Source organism: Phyllopteryx taeniolatus, chromosome 2 (assembly GCF_024500385.1).
Source record: "Phyllopteryx taeniolatus isolate TA_2022b chromosome 2, UOR_Ptae_1.2, whole genome shotgun sequence".
Classification (NCBI taxonomy): Eukaryota; Metazoa; Chordata; class Actinopteri; order Syngnathiformes; family Syngnathidae; genus Phyllopteryx; species Phyllopteryx taeniolatus.
This window is the reverse complement of record NC_084503.1, coordinates 28,515,027-28,533,929: the sequence shown is the minus strand read 5'-3', so window position 1 is coordinate 28,533,929 and position 18,903 is coordinate 28,515,027. Positions and strand designations below refer to the sequence as shown.

Genomic DNA, 18,903 nt, shown 5'->3' with positions numbered 1-18,903 from the left:
ATAAACCTCGTTTGTGACAATTTTGGGATATCTTGAGATGTACAGTTGCAAGAAAAAAAATATGTGAAACCTTTGGAAATACCTTGATTTCTGTATATTTTGTATACTTCTTCAAGCCCCATCAATAGACAAACATAGTTTTTTTCAACTAATACTACACAAATATTGCTGTTTCCATTTTTTTTACTGAAGACAAGGGGCTCTATTTTCACACACTGTGCAAGGTGCGCCAGAGCGCAAATGGTGGAGTATCTTATCTTGATTTTTGTGCAAGCGCAAGACTCACTGGAATGTTCCAATTTGGCAGACTGGTCTGCACCTAGATGTGCGTACTGACGCAACGAGGGTGTCTCCTTTGACATCTGCCTGTCGCATGTGAGAATTTGACTGAAAGTCAGTCTAAACTTACACCTGCTTGGACCACGTCTAACTTTTGGTGCAGCTAGTCTAACCTGATTTTGGTGAATTTGATTGAAGTGCAGGTAGACTGATACGCATGCTCCATGGACATGAGTGGTTGATCAGACGTATTTCATTACATCGAACCCTCTGAATCATTGAAGAAAGTAAATAATTCAACACATTGTTATTATTATTATACATACTGGCCAGTGCGCAGCTATGGGGTAGTGGAGGGCAGGGGATGGGAACGAACGATCGTTGGAGTGGACGCTTGTAGGTAAGGTCTGCGGACATATTTAAGTCGTCATCGGTTTTCACCATCTCACCAGCTAACGTTCAATGCTCCAGTCACGCAGAGATTGCTGCGTCCTCTTCCGTATATTGAGACGTCTCCATGCGAAACTAGTGTGCCGCTTTTAAAGGAAATGAAAAAGATGGCTTCGATTGGACAGGAAGAAATCGGCTCTGACGACGCCCACACCAGCCGAGCTGTCCCACTTTTTAATGCGCTGGGGGTACGCCGGTTCACAAAATTATAAGAACTGTTGCTTTTTTTTCCCCACACAATGCTTTGGGTGTTTTTTCCAAACAACATATCTTTGGTTTCATCCGTCCACAGAATGGTTTCTCAGTCGTGATGTGGAACACCCTGGCACTCTTGCAAACTTCAAACAGCAGTGGGTTCCTCCGTGGCGTCCTCTAATGACATCCATTTTTTTTTAATGTTCTATTTATTGTAGATTTGTCAACAGAGATATTAGGTTATGACAGAGATTTATCTAAGTCTTTAGCCGACACTGTAGGTCTTCACCTCATTGAGCAATCTGCACTGTGCTCTTCTTGTACTCTTTACAGGACGGCCATTCATAGGGCGAGTAACAACAGTGCAGAACCTTTTGCCGTTTTACCGTGGAGTGATGACCATCAAGCCCTCTAAGCAATAGCTTTGTGATCCTTTCCACCTACATGCAAGTTTGCAATTCTTAATTTTATGTATTCTGAGAGCTCTTTTGTGCAAGGCATGGCTCACATCGGGCAATGTTTTTTGCGAGTAGAAACTCAAGCTCAGGGCAGCTTTAACCAACACAACATCTCCTCACATGGATTGGAATGTTGGCTGACTCCTGACTCTGATTAGCTCTCGGTGAAGTCCTTAAAGTAAAACTTAAGTATGTAAATCCCTAGGTCGTATACTTTGTAATTTCTGTTTACATGTATACAACAAACAACAAAAACAAAAACATGAAAACATAACTGTTTCTGTGTAGTTTAAGCAAACTGTTTGTCTATTGTTGTGACTTAGCTGAAGATCAATCACATTTTAATACCAATTTATGCAGAAATCAAGGTAAATCCAAAGGGTTTACATACTTGCTCCTGCAACTGTACATTGATTACAACTTTGTTAAATTCTGACATTATTATCGTTACATTCGAACATTGTTAATGTTACACTTTAGCTTTATTCTTGTTACATTATGACTTTGTTACATTATGGCTTCATTCTCATTCAGTTAATACTGTGTTATATTAAGACTTTTGTCTCAGACATTGCACTGTTGTTCTCCTTACATTACTACTTTATTGTTGTTACATAACAACATTTCTCCCAGAATTTGTTCCTCAAAACACTGTGTAATTACATAACATTTTGGTTACCCTCTTATATATATACCCTATCTACAGAGAAAGTTAGTTAGTTGTAATAAAAATATTGTTCACCATCGCGTACCGTACATCAAGATATCAGTTCTGTTTGCGTATATTTTATGCTCTGCTCTATCTAGTAGCTTACATAGTGATGTAGAGTAAAGGTGTTTTATAAGTCAGATTTGAAGTTTCATAAGCATTTGCAAAATCAACTGCAGAGACGATACATATTTAACTGACATCGCCATGAAATGGTAACATCAATGAAAGGACATTGAATTACGGCAAACACTGGTCGAGGAACGAGGACGTTCCAAAGAGTGAATGATGTGAATAATGTTACAAAATTAAAAAGTCACTTACTCGTAGTACTCTGCCGCTGGGGTGATCTTGTACTTGGCGTAAGAGGTACCATTTCCCAGGACGGAGCCATTGATTGCCTTGGGGTCAGTGCAGTTGGGGCTGTTCCAGGGGTTGTCACATTCGAGCCATGGCAGCTTGCGGGTCATTGAGGAGAACAGGTAGTAGAGTGACCAGGCAATGATGACGTTGTAGTAGAATCCCACGTAAAGGGCGATGACGATCACTGTGTAGCCCACGCCTGTGGAGCAAGGCTGTGTCAGCATTTGCAATAACTTATCCAAAGGGTTTTATATGTTGCAAACCCACAGAATCAACCCAGCTGAGGTATTCATTTTTCTACCGAGAAATGTAATGACGCAAAAATTATTCCTTGTCATGACCCGATCGTACCTCACTTATTGCAGTCAAATTGCTCTGATGTGATATAATATTAGTGTTACAGAGTACTTCTCAACTGACACTCAGCATTCATTTGTTTTTTAAGTGGTTAAGAGTGTTTTTTAATATTTTGCTCCTCACATGTTCTTACCTAAAAAACAAAATATTAGTTGCCTAGTTTTGATACTACAGAGTACAGTGTGAGGGTCACATTGAAAAGAAAACAAAATAGTACTTGAATAACATCGAAGAATTGAATAAGAATAAAGTAGAAATTTTAATGAAAAGTATGAATCCTGTCTTGGTGCAAGACAATCAGAGGCAGAGGAGGGCAGGTTATCATTCCATACAATGGAAACGGGAGTTTTTTTGGACTCGATTAATTTTCATTGTTGTGGTAACACTCGCCGTGCTGCTTACAATGCAGCAAGCTGCTGGCAAAACGGCGTTTTTTCCGTAGATGCACAACTGAGACACTTAAGTGAACGTTAACTATTTATTACATTCGCTAGCCTGCGAGCTAACAAGCTAGCGAGCTAAGGGCTAGAGTTAAAAAGCTCAATGGACCACGGTGACATCGTTAAAACGTCAGCACTCTGAGTTGTGTGTGTTCACCACATAACACACACACACACATTCATGTAAGTTAACTGTTTATAAACCTTAACCACAGCGGCACACGTTATCAATATTCAGGCAGTAGATGAATTCAGCGAACTCATTTGTCATTTGATTGAAAGGTAAAGGTCTCACGTCACAGTCCAGCAGCTCAACGGCGGGCCTTATTTTACATTTTATTTATCCTTTTTTTTTCAAAAGCCAAGAGGCAGCAGAAATTATACACTACATAACGCGACAACATTCAAACAAATAAAAATAAAGAATAACAAAAATAACAGTTATATTAAAATGTATGGCATCTGATTTAAAAACAGTGACAAAGCCCAGATGCTTTCGAGTACATGTTGTTTTTTTCATTCAAATCTGGCAGCCTTTAAGACATCTTTTGAGCCTCTTTCGTTGGATAAATTACTCCATAACTATGTGCCAAATGTTTAATATTTCTGGGAATTTATTAGATTTTTTAATTATCAAAGATATTTTATTTATTGTTCTACTTTACAATACCAATGTTCATTGTTCTTTAGAATTGAAAGTTAACTGTTCTTAAAAATTATGTACTTGAATTATTATGCTCTATATCATTATATCAGTGGCATAAAAAATATATATAGTAGAGCAAGAGCAATGGATAACACAAAAATATTGTACAAATTTTACTAATAAAAATCTGCAATATAGCGGGACCGCAAAGCAATAACTTTCATATAGAGAAGGCTTAATATATCTGTATTGTGTGATGATAAGTTGCGTCATTGTTCCAGGGCTGGGACTCAGGGTTTCCTGTCATGTGAATCCTGGGACTCACATAGTCTCCAGTGTAAAATGATGTATGAATGTCCTTTCTTGTTTCCAGTCATGTGAATGCTGGGACTCACATAGTCTCCAGTGTAAAATGATCTATGAATGTCCTTTCTTGGTTCTCAATTAAATTGTTTTTCTTTAAACTTTGATATGGATGGGTCTGAAATAATAAAGAGCTGCAAGACTGTGTGGTTGGTCCGCTGAAGATGAACCCTTCACTTGTCAGTCAAATATATGTTGACGTTCGCTGTAGTCAACTACTAGCTGAATAATGTGTGCCACTGAGGTTATCCTTAAAAAAAAACAACAACAAAAAAACAGTTAACTTTCCTGTGTTTGTGTTAATTGGGAACTAACCAGAGGTGGCTAGAGTAGCCAAATATTGTACTCAAGTAAAAGTACTGTTACTTTAGAACAATATGACTCAAGTAAAAATAAAAAGTAGTCATCCAAATATTTACTTGAGAAATAGTAAGAAAGCACTCAATGAAAAAACTACTCAAGTAAAGAGTAATTTGTGAGTAACTTCTGATTTAAAAAAATAAATAAATTTAAATCAGACCATGAACATCAAATAAAAAAAATAATATATGGGAGTCGACACACACACCTGCCACCATTTTACATTTTAAGTGGCCAAAAAACAACAACACATGGATTGGGCCCTACAGAAACATCATTTGCTTTATTCACTTAAATGACTTCATGAAGAAGCTGTTTGCTGACTACACTTTGTGATTGTGTGTGCGACACCATAGGGATAGTGCTAATTTTGCCATATCCACTGCCAAAACAGCAGTAGAGACATCTGCAACTTACTGCAATGTGTTTTCTCAAGTTAGAAGTGGGCTGAAATATCCAAGTTTGGGCAGTCACAATTGAAGAACTGCATGACAATGCTGATGTTTTTTGGTCTGTAAACACACTCGTGGGGATGGTTTTACCCCCCAAAATGAGTCATTTTGATTGCGTCGCGAAGGCTACGTGTGCGGTCATGCGACTGCCTTGTATCGTCTGATTGGTGAATTGGAGTCAAATGACACTAGTGACCCCGTTTGATTGACGCAAGGGCCGCCCTATGCGGAAGTCGAAGATGGAGTCTAAAATTTGCCGCGCATAAGCATGAATGGATGGCATGTCGATCATTGTAATGGAGTAAAAGTATCGATCCTTTTTCACATAAAAACTCAAGTAAAAGTAAAAAGTACAGTCCATTTAAAGTACTCTGAAAGTACTTTAAAAGTACAGTTTATCGAAAATGTTACTTGAGTAAATGTAACGGAGTAAATGTAGCGCGTTACTACCCACCTCTGGGACTAACACACACAACAACTCGGAGAAAGGCGCTGACGTTTTAAGCAACTTTGCCGCGGTGGAGCGAGCTGTTTAACTCCTTAGCTCGCTACCTCATTAGCTTGTGGGCTAGCGAACATAATAAAGAGTTAACTTTCCCGTGCGTGTGTGTTAATTGGGGACTAACACACAAAATAACTCGGAGTGAAGCGCTGACATTTTCAACGACATCGCCGCGGTGGAGCGAGCTGTTCAGCTCCTTAACTCGTTAGCTCACGGGCTAGCTCGTTAGCTCGTGGGATAGCAAACCCAATAAACAGTTAACTTTCCCTTAAGTGTCTTTGTTGTGTGAAGCGGATAATGACACAGCCGTCCAACACTGTCGTCTCACTGTGTGATCCGTGTGCCGGCTCACCACAACAATAACAATTTACCGAGTCCGGAAAAACTATTGTGACCATTTTATTTATCAAACGATAAGTCGATATAATAATTAACGTGACAGCCCTAACTGTAGTTGTACTGGACAAGTTGTATTATTCTCAGAAAGAAGTAGTCATTTTTACAAAAATCAAGTCATACCTTTGAAGAAATTTTCTTTCTAATTTTATAAGAAGAAAGTTGTAAGTTTACAAGAAAAAGATTCTATTCGTTGGAGAAAGAATTAGAAATTTTACAAGAATATAGTCAAATAATTTTTTATTAATTGTTCAGAAATATATCTCCTCACATTGTGACTTTTATGCCGGTAATATTACACCATGACTTACACATTTTTCCTGTAATTTTTACTACATTATTTTTGTAAAATTATGAATTTATTCTTCTTGTAATATTAAAGGGGATGATTGCATTTTTCTTTTCCACCACGCCCGAGGAAGAACAACGTATCAGAGACACAAGGCGTGACCAACATCTTTACATCATTTCCCGTACACTCGCGGGCATACCCCCCCAGCCTCGCACTGACTTGTTTTCTTGGGCTTCAGGAGCTTTGCTGAAATTATCACTAATTACCTCCAGTTAGCAACAAACTTAAAAAGAAGGAATTGGACAGATTCCAAGACAAAACAAGTGTAAACACACGTATATAACGGTGGTGTCCAATGCTAGGGATCCCCAACCACTTGGCTGTGGACCAGTAACAGGCCACAGGCCATACAGTAATGGGTTGCACAGATAGACTGATTTTTTTATTTTTTTTTTTTAAATAATTTTTCTGGGAACAGCGCAGGACACGGTGCTTAAGAACCTCGGTGCCTACTGGAAGATCATTGAAAATTAACATCCTTGGGGAGACTCCGTCTTCATTTCTTCTATTATTACAACTTTATTCCCATGACATTATGACTATATTCTCGTAACATGACGCCTTTATTCTTGTAATTATGGGACCTTTTTATATGAAACTACGACTTTATGATCATAATATTAAGTTTTTTCTCATAACATTCAAACTTTTTTTTCTTATAATTTGAATTATTGTATTGGACGACAAATAGATGAAACCGCAATTTACAGTAACTGAAGCTTTGAGCAACTATGTAATATTGTAGTTCTCATCGCGTCTATATTTAGGAAGTCGGAGTACCTGCACATGCTCGTCATCTAAACATACCGCCTTAAGTGACATGAAGGTAAATACACGGAGAACTGGTTGTCATGGTTACGATGATAACGGGAACGGAAAGGTAGCATCAGTTCACACTGCTGTCTGCCGTTAAGCTAAAAACACATGGCTCAAAAAGACAAAGATAGTCAGGAAATGAGCACTGGTCTAAGTCGCATCATATACACATGACTCGTATCTGTCAATGTGTGAATTATAGAAAGTATTTAGAAATTATATTAATTATTATATGGTATGAAGCTCATTTTGTCAGTTTTATTCTTGTTAAAAATCAGTCTTTATTATATTTTTCTTGTATGACTGATTTGTTATTTTATTGATTGACATCATCAAAATGTTCCTTTGCCCCACCTGCCATTTGCAAAAAATATATACATTTATACAGTAACATTAGGTACACATCTTAACAATGGCATACAATTTAAAAATGAAAAAAAACAAAATGTTCTTGCTCAGTTTTTAATTAAATTACCAGCGAGAAATTAATTTAACAGTATATTTGTCATTGCAGTTATGGATTGAAGGCAAGTGGGATTATATTGATAGCCATTTTATTGGTTTCTTGACGAGCCGAATTAAAACAATACAACAAACTAGCCATACCCACTAATCCAAGAATGCAAATTTTAGTGTCCTGACTGTATTCTTATTGTCTTACATCATTTTCCAGGAATCACAAAGTAGCCTACTTAATAAACAATTTCACAAAATAAATTTGTTTTCTCTTTTTGCTTTGAGTCACGATGGAACAATTGTCATAAATGGTACAGTCATGTCATGAAGGAGCCAGCTCACAAGCAAACGGAGAGGAAAATTCAAATACAGTGCGCCATGATTTTTTATTTCTGGTAGATAGTAGTTGTTTGAGTCACTATGACCTCATAACCAAGTCCATCCATCCATCCATCCATTTTCTGTACCACTTATCCTCAGAAGGGTCACGGGCGTGCTGGAGCCTATCCCAGCTATCTTCAAGCGGGAGGCAGGGTACGCCCTGAACTGGTCGCAAGCCCATCCCAGGGCACATAAACAAACAACCATTCGCACTCACATTCACACTTATGGGCAATTTAGAGTCTTCGATTAACCTACCATGCATGTTTTTGCGATGTGGGAGGAAACCCATGAAGGCACGGGGAGAACATGCAAACTCCACACAGGCGAGGCCGGGATTTGAACCCCAGTCCTCTGTGAACTGTGAAGCTGATGTGCTAACCAGTCGCCCACCGTGCCGGTTAACCAAGTCTCAAAATAAAAAATGGTATGGTCTTATTATTATTACATTTCAACCTAGTTGGTGAAATGCATTTACTTTTTGCCATCTGAGTCACAATCAGTCTTTATGTCCCAAAAGTGTTCTCTGTCAATTGACTGCCTGCTGTCGTACTAGGGCGGCTCCAATTACGGGAGACAAATTCCTTGTGTTTTTTGGACATACTTGACAAATAAAGATGATTCTGATTCTGATTCAAACAGCTCACCTTTTCTGAGACTGGCAAAGCACTATTAGGTCAATCTCAGTAATCAAGGAATTAACCTACTAGCTAACAAACTGACAGACAAACACAGATTACAGTGTTTTTCTTCGAGACAATTGTTTTCTCTTTTAGCCATTTGAGTCACAACGGACCTTTACAGAATCAAAAATGGTATAGTCACTTAGCCACCTACTGTGAACCAAGAAGTAGACTGCTAGCGCCCGAATACACATTTTTTGCTCCCTTTTTTGGGGTGGTTGGGGTTGTTTTCACTTTTTGCGATTTGTCACGAAAGAACTGTTCACCCTTCTAAATGGTAGAGTCCTGTTGTGTTACGTTATACTCCATGAGCCAGGAACTAGCCTGCTAGCTAACAAACCAAATGACTAATATAATTTTGTCATTCTAAAAACAATTTCCTGTTAGTTAGAGACATGCATCTTCTTTTTACCATCTGAGGCACGATAGAACATTTTAATCTTCCCGAGAATAAAAAATAATATCCTATAAATCGTCATCCTCCATGAACCAGGAAGTAACCTGATGGTTGAGAAAATGAATAAGGTGCTCTGAAAATTTGTCACTTTAGTTAATTGTTCACTTTTGGGCTTTTGCGTCATGATGGAACTTTGCCCTTCTCAAAGTGAAAAAAATGGCACAGTCCAGTGATCATCACAGTTCCACCTTGGTGAAGGTCCTTGTTCTAGTCAGTGAAAATTTTGTTTACCCTAATTTTCTTTGTGAAGGCAGAATTTTGTATTGTATCGCTATTGAATGCAGAAGTCAAAGGAAAGCATGATGATGAGAATTATCTTGTGTACAAAATGTGTGGTGCAAATTCCAGTTCACCTTTAAAGATGGGGCAGATCTTCCACACAGTGGCTGCCCCCTCCCTGGTGTACTGGCCCAGGGCCAGTTCCATGTAGAACAATGGCATCCCCGCGATGACCAAGAAAAGAATGTAGGGAATCAAAAAGGCTCCTGGAAAAAAAACAGAAATAATTGCGTTTGGGGGAAAAAAGACAATCAAGTGAGCATAGCACCCTGTGGTGTGGATGTGTGACATAACCATGCGGAAATGTCACATTGATTCAGTGCACAATAGAATTAAAGAACTAACGGAACAAGACCATTCATGACAATTAGAGGCGACAGGTTGATGATAGAATTAGGCTCAGGGCTTATATGTTGACGAGGTGGCCATCTTGACATTCTAAGAACACCAACACGTGCACGTGTGCAGGCAGGGAAGGCAAGCAGCTATGTTTACGCGGCACAACAAGGAAATTATCTCAAGTAATTGGATTTTCCCTCATGTTGCAAACGACACATTATGTACAGTAATAAATAGCTTTTTGCCCTGGGCTAATATGATTGAGAGACCGGTGGCAGAGCTAAGACGTCTTGGGAGGCCACACACAGGCACATGAGGCCACACGCATGCATGCACGCACATACACTCGCACACACACACAAACACACACACACCGTGTCAACTCCAGCCTCCATTCAAAGCAATCAGTGTTGAGTCACGGTGGAAACAGAATCACAACAAGACATACAGTAACAATGATGAACTTTGAATGGCTCAACCGACAGCTTTATGGGTCACTTTTTAACACCGCACTGACAACCTGTAATTAAATCACTAGCTGTCTGTAGGCTTGTCACGATCGCAAATGTTTTCCCCAAAACTATCCCAATAAACAACAGTAAATACAAAAATAAAAATGATGAAATTTGAATAAAACCGACTCAGGTTCTGTTCACAAAAATTGTACTTAAACAAACATGAAACATTTGGCACAGAGGTAGAGAGTCATTAACCCACTGAAGAGGCCATAAAAGGTCTTGTAAATTTGACACACCGCAGAGAAGAGTGTTTTTAAAAAGCCTGCCAAATTTCAATGAATTAAAAGAAAAAAAACACCATGTATCTAAAATAAGGCTCTTAAATCATGAAAAATAAGGCCCGCCCTCGAGCTGCAGGATTGTGTGGGCATGTCACCTAAAGGCGCTGGAGATGAGCCCTTCACCTCACAACTCACACAACAACTCTGACTGAGGCGCTGATGTTTTAAATGACGTCGCCGTGATCGAACAAACTGTTTAGCTCCTTAGCTTGCTAGCTTGTTAGCTGGCGGACTAGTGAAGGTAATAAACAGTTAACTTTCCCTTAAGTGTCTCTGTTGTGTGGATCTACGCACGGCGCATGAAGCAAGGCTGTGGAGTATTGGACGGAGCCAACGCTGGGCCGCCGCAAGTCCATGAGCCCACTTGCGGCTAATACGTACTAGCCCACCCGCTAGTAGCAGGCAACTTCACAGTGGAGCCGTCAAATTTTTTGTCGGCTTACAGCTTGAGCCGTGCGCCAGGTCACCACAACAATGAGAATTTATCAAGTGCAGAAAAACTATCGTATCCATTTTACTTATCGAACGCTAAGTTGACATACTGTAGGAATTATCGCGACAGGCCGAGCTGTCTGTCCGTCCAGCCATCTACCTAGCTACTGTATGTCCATTCATCTATCCATGTATTTACGTCCATATGTTTGTCCAAATTTCAATCCATCTTTCTCTGTCTGTCCGTTCATGTCTGTTCATCCATTCTGCTTTCTACGTCCACCTTTCCAATTGTTTATATACTGCAGTCTGTCCATCTATCTACCCATCCAATATGGGTTGGACTGACTAGTCGACGGGTCGGCTTTCCCACTCTGCAATAATGGTAATAGCTTGTCGTCGATTAATAGTCAATTACATGTTTTGAGAACAACACGGACCTCTTGCTGGAATCAACAGGTGGTGGGTTCACGCAGCAAACAAGCAGCGGTGCCTCAAGGGTTGTGGTGGTATTTTACTGAAAATTATACCGATAGCACTTGCAAGTCTATCCACAAATATAACAAAAGCACAAGTGCTATGTACACCCTTCTGAAAATGTACCCTCTAAATCTAGCTGACGAGCGGCTTAAATCCTCACATCAGCAAATTCATCAAACCTCCTCCTGTAACAGTGAAAACACAGACAATATTTGTGGTGTCTGCCTAAATGATGAAAAGAGGATGAGCAAAGGTCAATTAACAACCTCTTTATTGTAAAATGAACGATTCATCTTTCCAAAGAAAACATACGAAAAGCGTAATGTTTCTCTCACACGTCAACCTTCGCCGTGCTTCCGCCGTTCACTGGGACCCGCCCAACTCACTCATACAACTAATTGATGATCCTATAGATTCTAAACTTTGTCACCAAACCGTTATGGTGGATGCGATTATTGGGTTCTTGAAGCATTTATGGTGTTTAAGACTTTTAGAAATAAATTGGAGTTTTGGTTTGATGTGGTTGCAGTCTATTTGTTCCAATTCTTGCCAAGAATCACACTCCTCATTGTGGTGCAACCATTTGATGAGGTATTGTAATTGGTTAGCTAAATAATAGTGTTTAAAGTTGTGAGCATTTGGGCCTCCCTCCTGTTTACTTTTCTGAAGAGTGGATAGACTAATTCTATTTTCCTTATTTTTTGAATAAATATTTATTAGAGCAGAATCAAAGGTTTGAAACCATTTAAATGTGGTCTTAAATGGAATCATTGAAAATAAATAATTTATTTGAGGTAAGGTTTTAATTTTTATTGTGGCTATTCTTCTCAGTAGTGATATAGGGAAGTTATTCCAGCGTCTTAAATCAGATGAGATTTTTTCCAGAAGTGGTGTGTAATTTAGATTGGTTAGCTGTGTGAGTTTTGGTGAAATATTAATACCTAAATACTTAATGTTTCCTATCGGAATAGGGTAATCTGGGATTTGATCTGCAGGAGTCCATGAGTTTGCTGTAGTATTGTTGGGAGTATTGTTGATTTTGTCCAGTTGATAGAGTAATCTGATATTTCTGAAAATGTTTTAATGAGATTGAAGACTGCCTGAAGAGAATACTTGGGTTCCAGTAAATAAAGAAGAATATCATCAGCATAAAGATTGATTTTGTGTTCTGTCGCTAGTGAGCAGATACCTTTAATATTAGCATTCTGATGTATAGCGGCAGCAAGAGGTTCGATGAATATTGCAAATATCATTGGTGAGAGTGGACATCCTTGTCTGGTTCCTCTGAAGCCATTTAACTCCTAACGTCCATCCATCTGTCTATCTGTACATTCTTCCAGTGATCTTTCTCCTGCAGTCTTTGAACAATCTTTCTCTCTAACTGTCCATCTGTCTGTATTCTGTCTCTCTATCTGTCAGTCATCCAATCATCCATCTATGTCTCTCCCGATGTCCATCTAACTATTGAGACATCCATCAATCTATCTGTCCAACCATCCATCTGTCTGTCTGTCTGTCTGTCTGTCCATTGAGTGTATCATGCATCTACCTATGTATTTCAGCAGTGATCAACTTTTTTTTAAACGTGAGAGCTACTGCTTCGTTACTGATTATTGCAATTGCCCACCAGTTTGACCCATTCTTCTGAAATAATATATTTGCTCATTTTGCCTTAAAATTTATGTTATTAAATAATTATATTTATCTCTGTAAAGAGACTGTTCGTGTTAATGATTTCTTAATTATGATCCACAATAAGTTAACAAGGTAGGTAACAAATATCAATTGGCAATACTTGAAAGAATTTCTAAAGATCTCTGAAAGTGCTGAAATTTTAAAATGATCAGCCTACTCATGTGGTCCTGGGGGGGGGGGCGACCTGGTGCCTGCGGACACAATGTTGGTGACCCCTAATCAACGTCAATTTATCCATCTAGTTTGATCGGTCCATACATCCGTCCTATCGATCTGTCTGTCCGTCCGTACATCGGTCTGTCAAATTGGACATTTGTGCATCCATCAATTTGTCTTCCTGTTTTCCTATCAGTCCTTGTCTGTCTGTCCATCTATTTCTGTGCATCCATCCATCTATGTATATGTCTATTTGTCCATCCATCCATCCGAATAGTTTTAAAAGAATCAAAAGTAAAACAAATCGGCTAAGTTGCTTTTCTTCGTCTCTGCCAGAAAATAAAAACCCACCATCTATGTCTCTCAAACCACCATGTATGGAACATCCATTTCAACTTAAATTTTATAGAGAAAGTTTTTGCTTTTACTAGAGGGGGATTTTCTTATAAGAAAACAGCCAAGCTGTAAAGACATCACTCTCTCATGGAGGAGGGAGGAACAAATCCTCCTTAGCATTTGAAGCCAACAAAAACAAAGCCTGGTGTTTAACAGGGGGCACATGTCACTGCTTACGTAAGTTTTAAGACATAAGGGCCTGAATAAAAGCAGCTGGTCAGACCTTCATGTGGTTGTCTCCTTCCACCGTTTGGGAGCTATAACCTGCTGAGTGAACCGCCAGCTTTATGGGACATTCAAAACATACAAACCCATAAAATCAATCGCAAAATTTCCATGAACCACCAGACTGTCCTGTAGTGACACAGTTAATGTTTTACGTCTCATCCTTTATTTTCCATGTGCTTGGAAAGATGCTTTCAGGACTTCTTGGTTAATAAACAATGAGCATCACTGAGGTATAATCCTATTCAAATGACACTGCTGTAGAAAACTACTAGACTTAGACTTGCAAGGCAAGCATAAACCTGTCTGTATGCTTCTCGCATCTAGTACTTGTTTCTTTATTTGGATGCATTTTGACTATTATATTGTTTGTATGGATGTGTCTAATCCCACACTGCACTAAAGGCAACCATGGGCTTGTCTTATTGGTGTATGATCAGACTGCTTATGGCGATTTTAAACATGTCTCGACCATGGAAACTACCATGACCATGTCACTGGCATGGTGGGTGAAATCCAATTGATAATTCCTCCTACTAACACGTGAGACGTTCATCTACTGATCATGCAGCTAGAGTAAACTCTGTTCCGAACCATCTAAAGACCAACCCAAAGAATGGGACTACCCAGACATAGTGCAAACGAGGATCTAAACAGGGTATTCGGGGAAGAGTAAGGAGACTGAAAAGCAAACTTCCTCTGCCCGTCACACTACTCATCAACACCCTGTCTCTAAAAGCGAAAACGGATGAACTGAGTGTGAATATCTGCCACGTGCATGAATACCTAAGCACCTGTCTAGTGGCTATCACAAAGACATGGTTGGACAACAGCATCATGTCCAGTGAGGTGGGACTCCTCAACTTCTCTGTGGTCTGTCTGATCATCTGGGACAAGTGGTGTCGGACAGGAGTGGAGAGAGTTTTTTACCCCTGACAGTGAAATGCCGCTCATCTCCCTTCTGCCTTTCTACGGTATCTGCCCAGAGAGTTGCCTCTGATATCTTTCATATACATACAGCCAAAGGCAAATTTTGACAGGGCACTGTCTGAATATTATTTTTAATATCTTCCCACAAGCTCAATTCAATGTCTCCTGATGCCCTCACATTTATTTTAGGAGGCTTTAATAACTGTCCTGTGGAAAAGTTATTTTTCACATATAAGCAGCTTACAGGAATAATAAATTTTTCGACCTCTGCTACGGAACTGTCAGACGCCTTCTCTTAGTCATGATCTCCCACCACTAGGGCCATCTGACCACAATGTGGTTTACCTCCAGCCTACATATCAGAGGCTCTTGCAAAAGGAAAATCCCCAAGAATGCTCAGTTAAAGCATGGAATAATGACAGCATTATAGCCCTGCAGTGTTGTTTTAATTGCAGAAACTTGAACGTAAACGTCATACCCATAGAAAGCACCATTCTTTCCATGTGAGAGGTCTGGATTTCCAACAAAAGAAATTTCTTTTGTTGCTTTGAGAGCAGCAGTGCTATTGGAGCTGGCATCGTTCTGCCCCTTCCGTCCCCTGCATCTGTCCTAAACATCAGACAATCGGAGTCCTTTAACCTTTTTAATTGCTGTAATCCACGGAAAAGCCCTGTCCCTGGCAAAATGTATGTGGTAAGAAACTTAAGCACTGTGTAGAACAGTAAGCCACTGTGTTCACTGACATTTTAAGTTCCTACCTTAAAACCTCTGGAAAGTCCATATCCTGTGTAAATCATCCACAATTGTACCATTTCCAAGACTGCCAAGAACCACCGAGTCCAATGACTTCCGACCAATAGCGGTACATCACTGGTCATGTCGTGCCTGGAGCATCTGGTAAAGATTTACAATGTATTCCAATATCACCACTTAAAGAGACAGGTATTATTTATTGGATGGGCACATGGGTCAGAGTGGCCTCATCTCTGTCTGATATGACGACAACATTCACAGGCTCTCCACAGAGATTTATTTTATACACAAATTCACACACTTGCACTTCACAAAACAGGTGTGTTATTAAAAATGCAGATTACAGAGCTCTAATGAGCCTGCTATAGGATGGGGAGGTAGATCATGGGCCAGTTTCACACTATCAAATACCAATAAGAAAGAATTTAAGAAAGTCACAACAATCCAATAAATCTGTTGAAATAAACTAGATGTCCAGCTGACTAAGTCATTCCCAAGGGTGCATAGTGTATTTGCAGTAATTGTGTGAGGTATCTTCTCCGTGTTGTCTGTCAATGTCTGATGTATGGACTGTTCCTTATGTCTGTCAGGTCATGAAATGCCTTATAATTGTACCGCAAACCCAACTGCCCCACAGGGACAGTAAAGTTTATTTGACCAGTGATTCCCAATCAGGGTGCAGTGGCATCCTATTGTGCCCCCGGAGATCATCAGCTGTACTGCAGGAAACGATCCAATTTCACATATTTTTTTTCGAAAACTATTAATTATTAATTATTAATATATCTTCATTCATCGATCTATGCCAGTGACGCACAGGGACAGGCAGAACAACAAAGTTCTTCTGTTAGATGGCAGAACATCCACCTGTTGCCATTCATACAAGAGAAAAAGTTATGGCTTCCTGTGAGTATATCAGCTTTGCCTTCAGTTAAACAGGCCCAGATTTCGCACTAAGTCAATTTGTGGTTAAGCTGAGACGGGATCATCATTATTTCAATATTCATACTTTTTGAGCCATTTTTGTTGTTGGTGTGGCGTGACAGTTTTCTAATGTAAAATGGTGCCTTGGCTCAATAAAGGTTGCGAGACACTGTATAAGCACGGGTTGCGTTTATGCCACAGTTGCCCTTAAACGAACAGCCTTGGTAATTGCCAACGTCATCATTTATGTTGTAATGATCAATACACCTGTATGTAGTACGTTCTTTATTTCTATTTTTAATGCTAAAATAATTTTTGTCTTGTTATCCATGAATTTCCAATGTAATGTTTTATTGAAAATATATATAAAGTGCATTATTGTGTATTGATTGAGACGGCAAAATATATTTATGCACATACATCCTGGAATAAAAACATTAGTTTTAGCTCGTTGAAATTTAAAGATTAAAGTACATCTGGCATAAGCACATTATTATTTCTTAATTAAATTGTCAGATTATGGGCTTTGACTTTCATTCCTGAACAGAAACATTAGTTTTAGCTCATTGAAATTGAAAGAGGGCGCATTAAAGCCGGATGGTCTAATCTATGACGGGTGGTTTATTAAAAAAATTTAAATACACTGTGACTGCAAACTCATCATTCTGAGACGAATGTCTACACTCCACACCATCATCACGGTATGTTTGTAAATTGCACGAGTGTGTGTTTTATACTCACCCCCTCCATTTTTGTAGCACAGGTAAGGGAATCTCCAAACATTGGCTAAGTCAACCGCGAAGCCGATGACCGAGAGCAGAAAGTCAATTTTCTTGCCCCACAACTCCCGCTCCTCCTCGGAGTTGGACCCGTGCGGCCCCGCATATCGGCTGGGCGTGGGGGCGATGGACGAGCTGGTGTACTGCACCCCGTTCTGGTCCTTAACCAACAAGAGCTCGACCTCCTTTTTCTCCACATTGCATTGTTTGAGCGGGGCCACCGACGAGAGCTTGTGCTCGGGCACGACTTGGATGTTCATTTTTGGAGGGGTGCGCTCTCACGGTCCACGCGGCACGGTGTGCGAGCGGGCGGGTGCTCGCCACCAGAAAAAGAGCCGGTGACACCTTCGCCTACATGGGCTGCGGAGGGGAAATGAGGTGGAGAGAGGGTAAGGTGGCCGTGCGTAAAAGTTGCGCCATTACGCACAACGAGAAATACACTTTGAGAGAAGAATTTTTTTTTTTTTTTTTTTTGCGTGTCCTACTAATAAATGGATAGTTTTACAACACACAAACGAACCAACACTCCACAAAGAAGTCCACAAACGCACCAAACAAGCTATTCAATTCAGATAATCATCCAGAAAATGTCTCGTAAAGCTAACAAAAGAACTTTACAGCTTTGTTGGTAAACTAATTAAAAGTTAAGGTTGGCGGAAAACAACGTACCTGGTAACGTTCAAGTACACGTCTCCGTGACCCGGTGCCGCTCTGCTCCAGATGCGTCTGAAGGGAGCTGGCCCATCCTGAAGAAACTTTTAAGACTCGCCTCCATCCAACCAGAGACGCTAATAACCCCCCCCCCACCAAAAAAAAAAAGTGTTGTTTTTTTTAACCGGGTTTCCCATCCACGTGATGTACCGTAATTGGCCACTTTGTCTCCACTTTCAACTAGATGTGTTTTGCTTGTATTTATTTATTTCGTTGTTGTGCATGAGGAGCTCAAGTTCTTATAAATGATGTACGTTATGTCAACTGTCTGCATTTATTCAGGAAAACAAAAGGCTAACTCAGTCTTTCCCAAATGCAAAGTCACGCACCCCCTTCAGCATCACACAGTTGGCGCAACTCCGTCACCGGCATTAAACCTGGAAAAAAGTCAAAACAAAGCTCATAAAACAAATTTAAATCATGTAAACATTATTTATATTTCAAATACTCAGTGTTTTTATTATTTAAGATGACAATTACTTTTTTAAACTCAAGCACTGGCGGCACGGTGGACGACTGGTTAGAGCGTCAGCCTCACAGTTCTGAGGATCCGGGTTCAATCCCTGGCCCCGCCTGTGTGGAGTTTGCATGTTCTCCCCGTGCCTGCGTGGGTTTTCTCCGGCCACTCCGGTTTCCTCCCACATCCCAAAAACATGCATTAATTGAAGACTCTAAATTGCCCGTAGGTGTGACTCTGCGTGCGAATGGTTGTTAGTTTGTATGTGCCCTGCGATTGGCTAGCAACCAGTTCAGGGTGTACCCCGCCTCCTGCCCGATGATAGCTGGGATAGGCTCCAGCACGCCCGCGACCCTAGTGAGGAGAACGGCTCAGAAAATGGATGGATGAAACTCAAGCACTCCCAGAGGTGCACACGCCAACTGTTTGGAAA

At 40.0% G+C, this 18,903-nt stretch overlaps 1 protein-coding gene across 2 annotated transcripts in view; it reads right to left on the bottom strand.

Annotated features, from left to right (window-relative positions):
* The window catches only part of slc6a2 (solute carrier family 6 member 2), a 67,975-nt gene extending 49,585 nt beyond the window's left edge, over positions 1-18,390 (bottom strand). The window contains exons 1-5 of one of the 2 annotated variants that reach the window (XM_061765604.1): positions 18,343-18,366; positions 17,972-18,090; positions 17,265-17,662; positions 9,469-9,600; positions 2,416-2,653 (exon numbers count right to left, since the gene is read on the bottom strand). In XM_061765604.1, the coding sequence (XP_061621588.1) occupies positions 2,416-2,653; positions 9,469-9,600; positions 17,265-17,562 (668 nt within the window). In that variant the 5' untranslated portion in view covers positions 17,563-17,662; positions 17,972-18,090; positions 18,343-18,366. Of the gene's footprint in view, positions 1-2,415; positions 2,654-9,468; positions 9,601-17,264; positions 17,663-17,971 lie in introns of both variants that reach the window. The other variant, XM_061765603.1, reaches the window with a different exon arrangement.
* Positions 18,391-18,903: the final 513 nt, after the last annotated feature.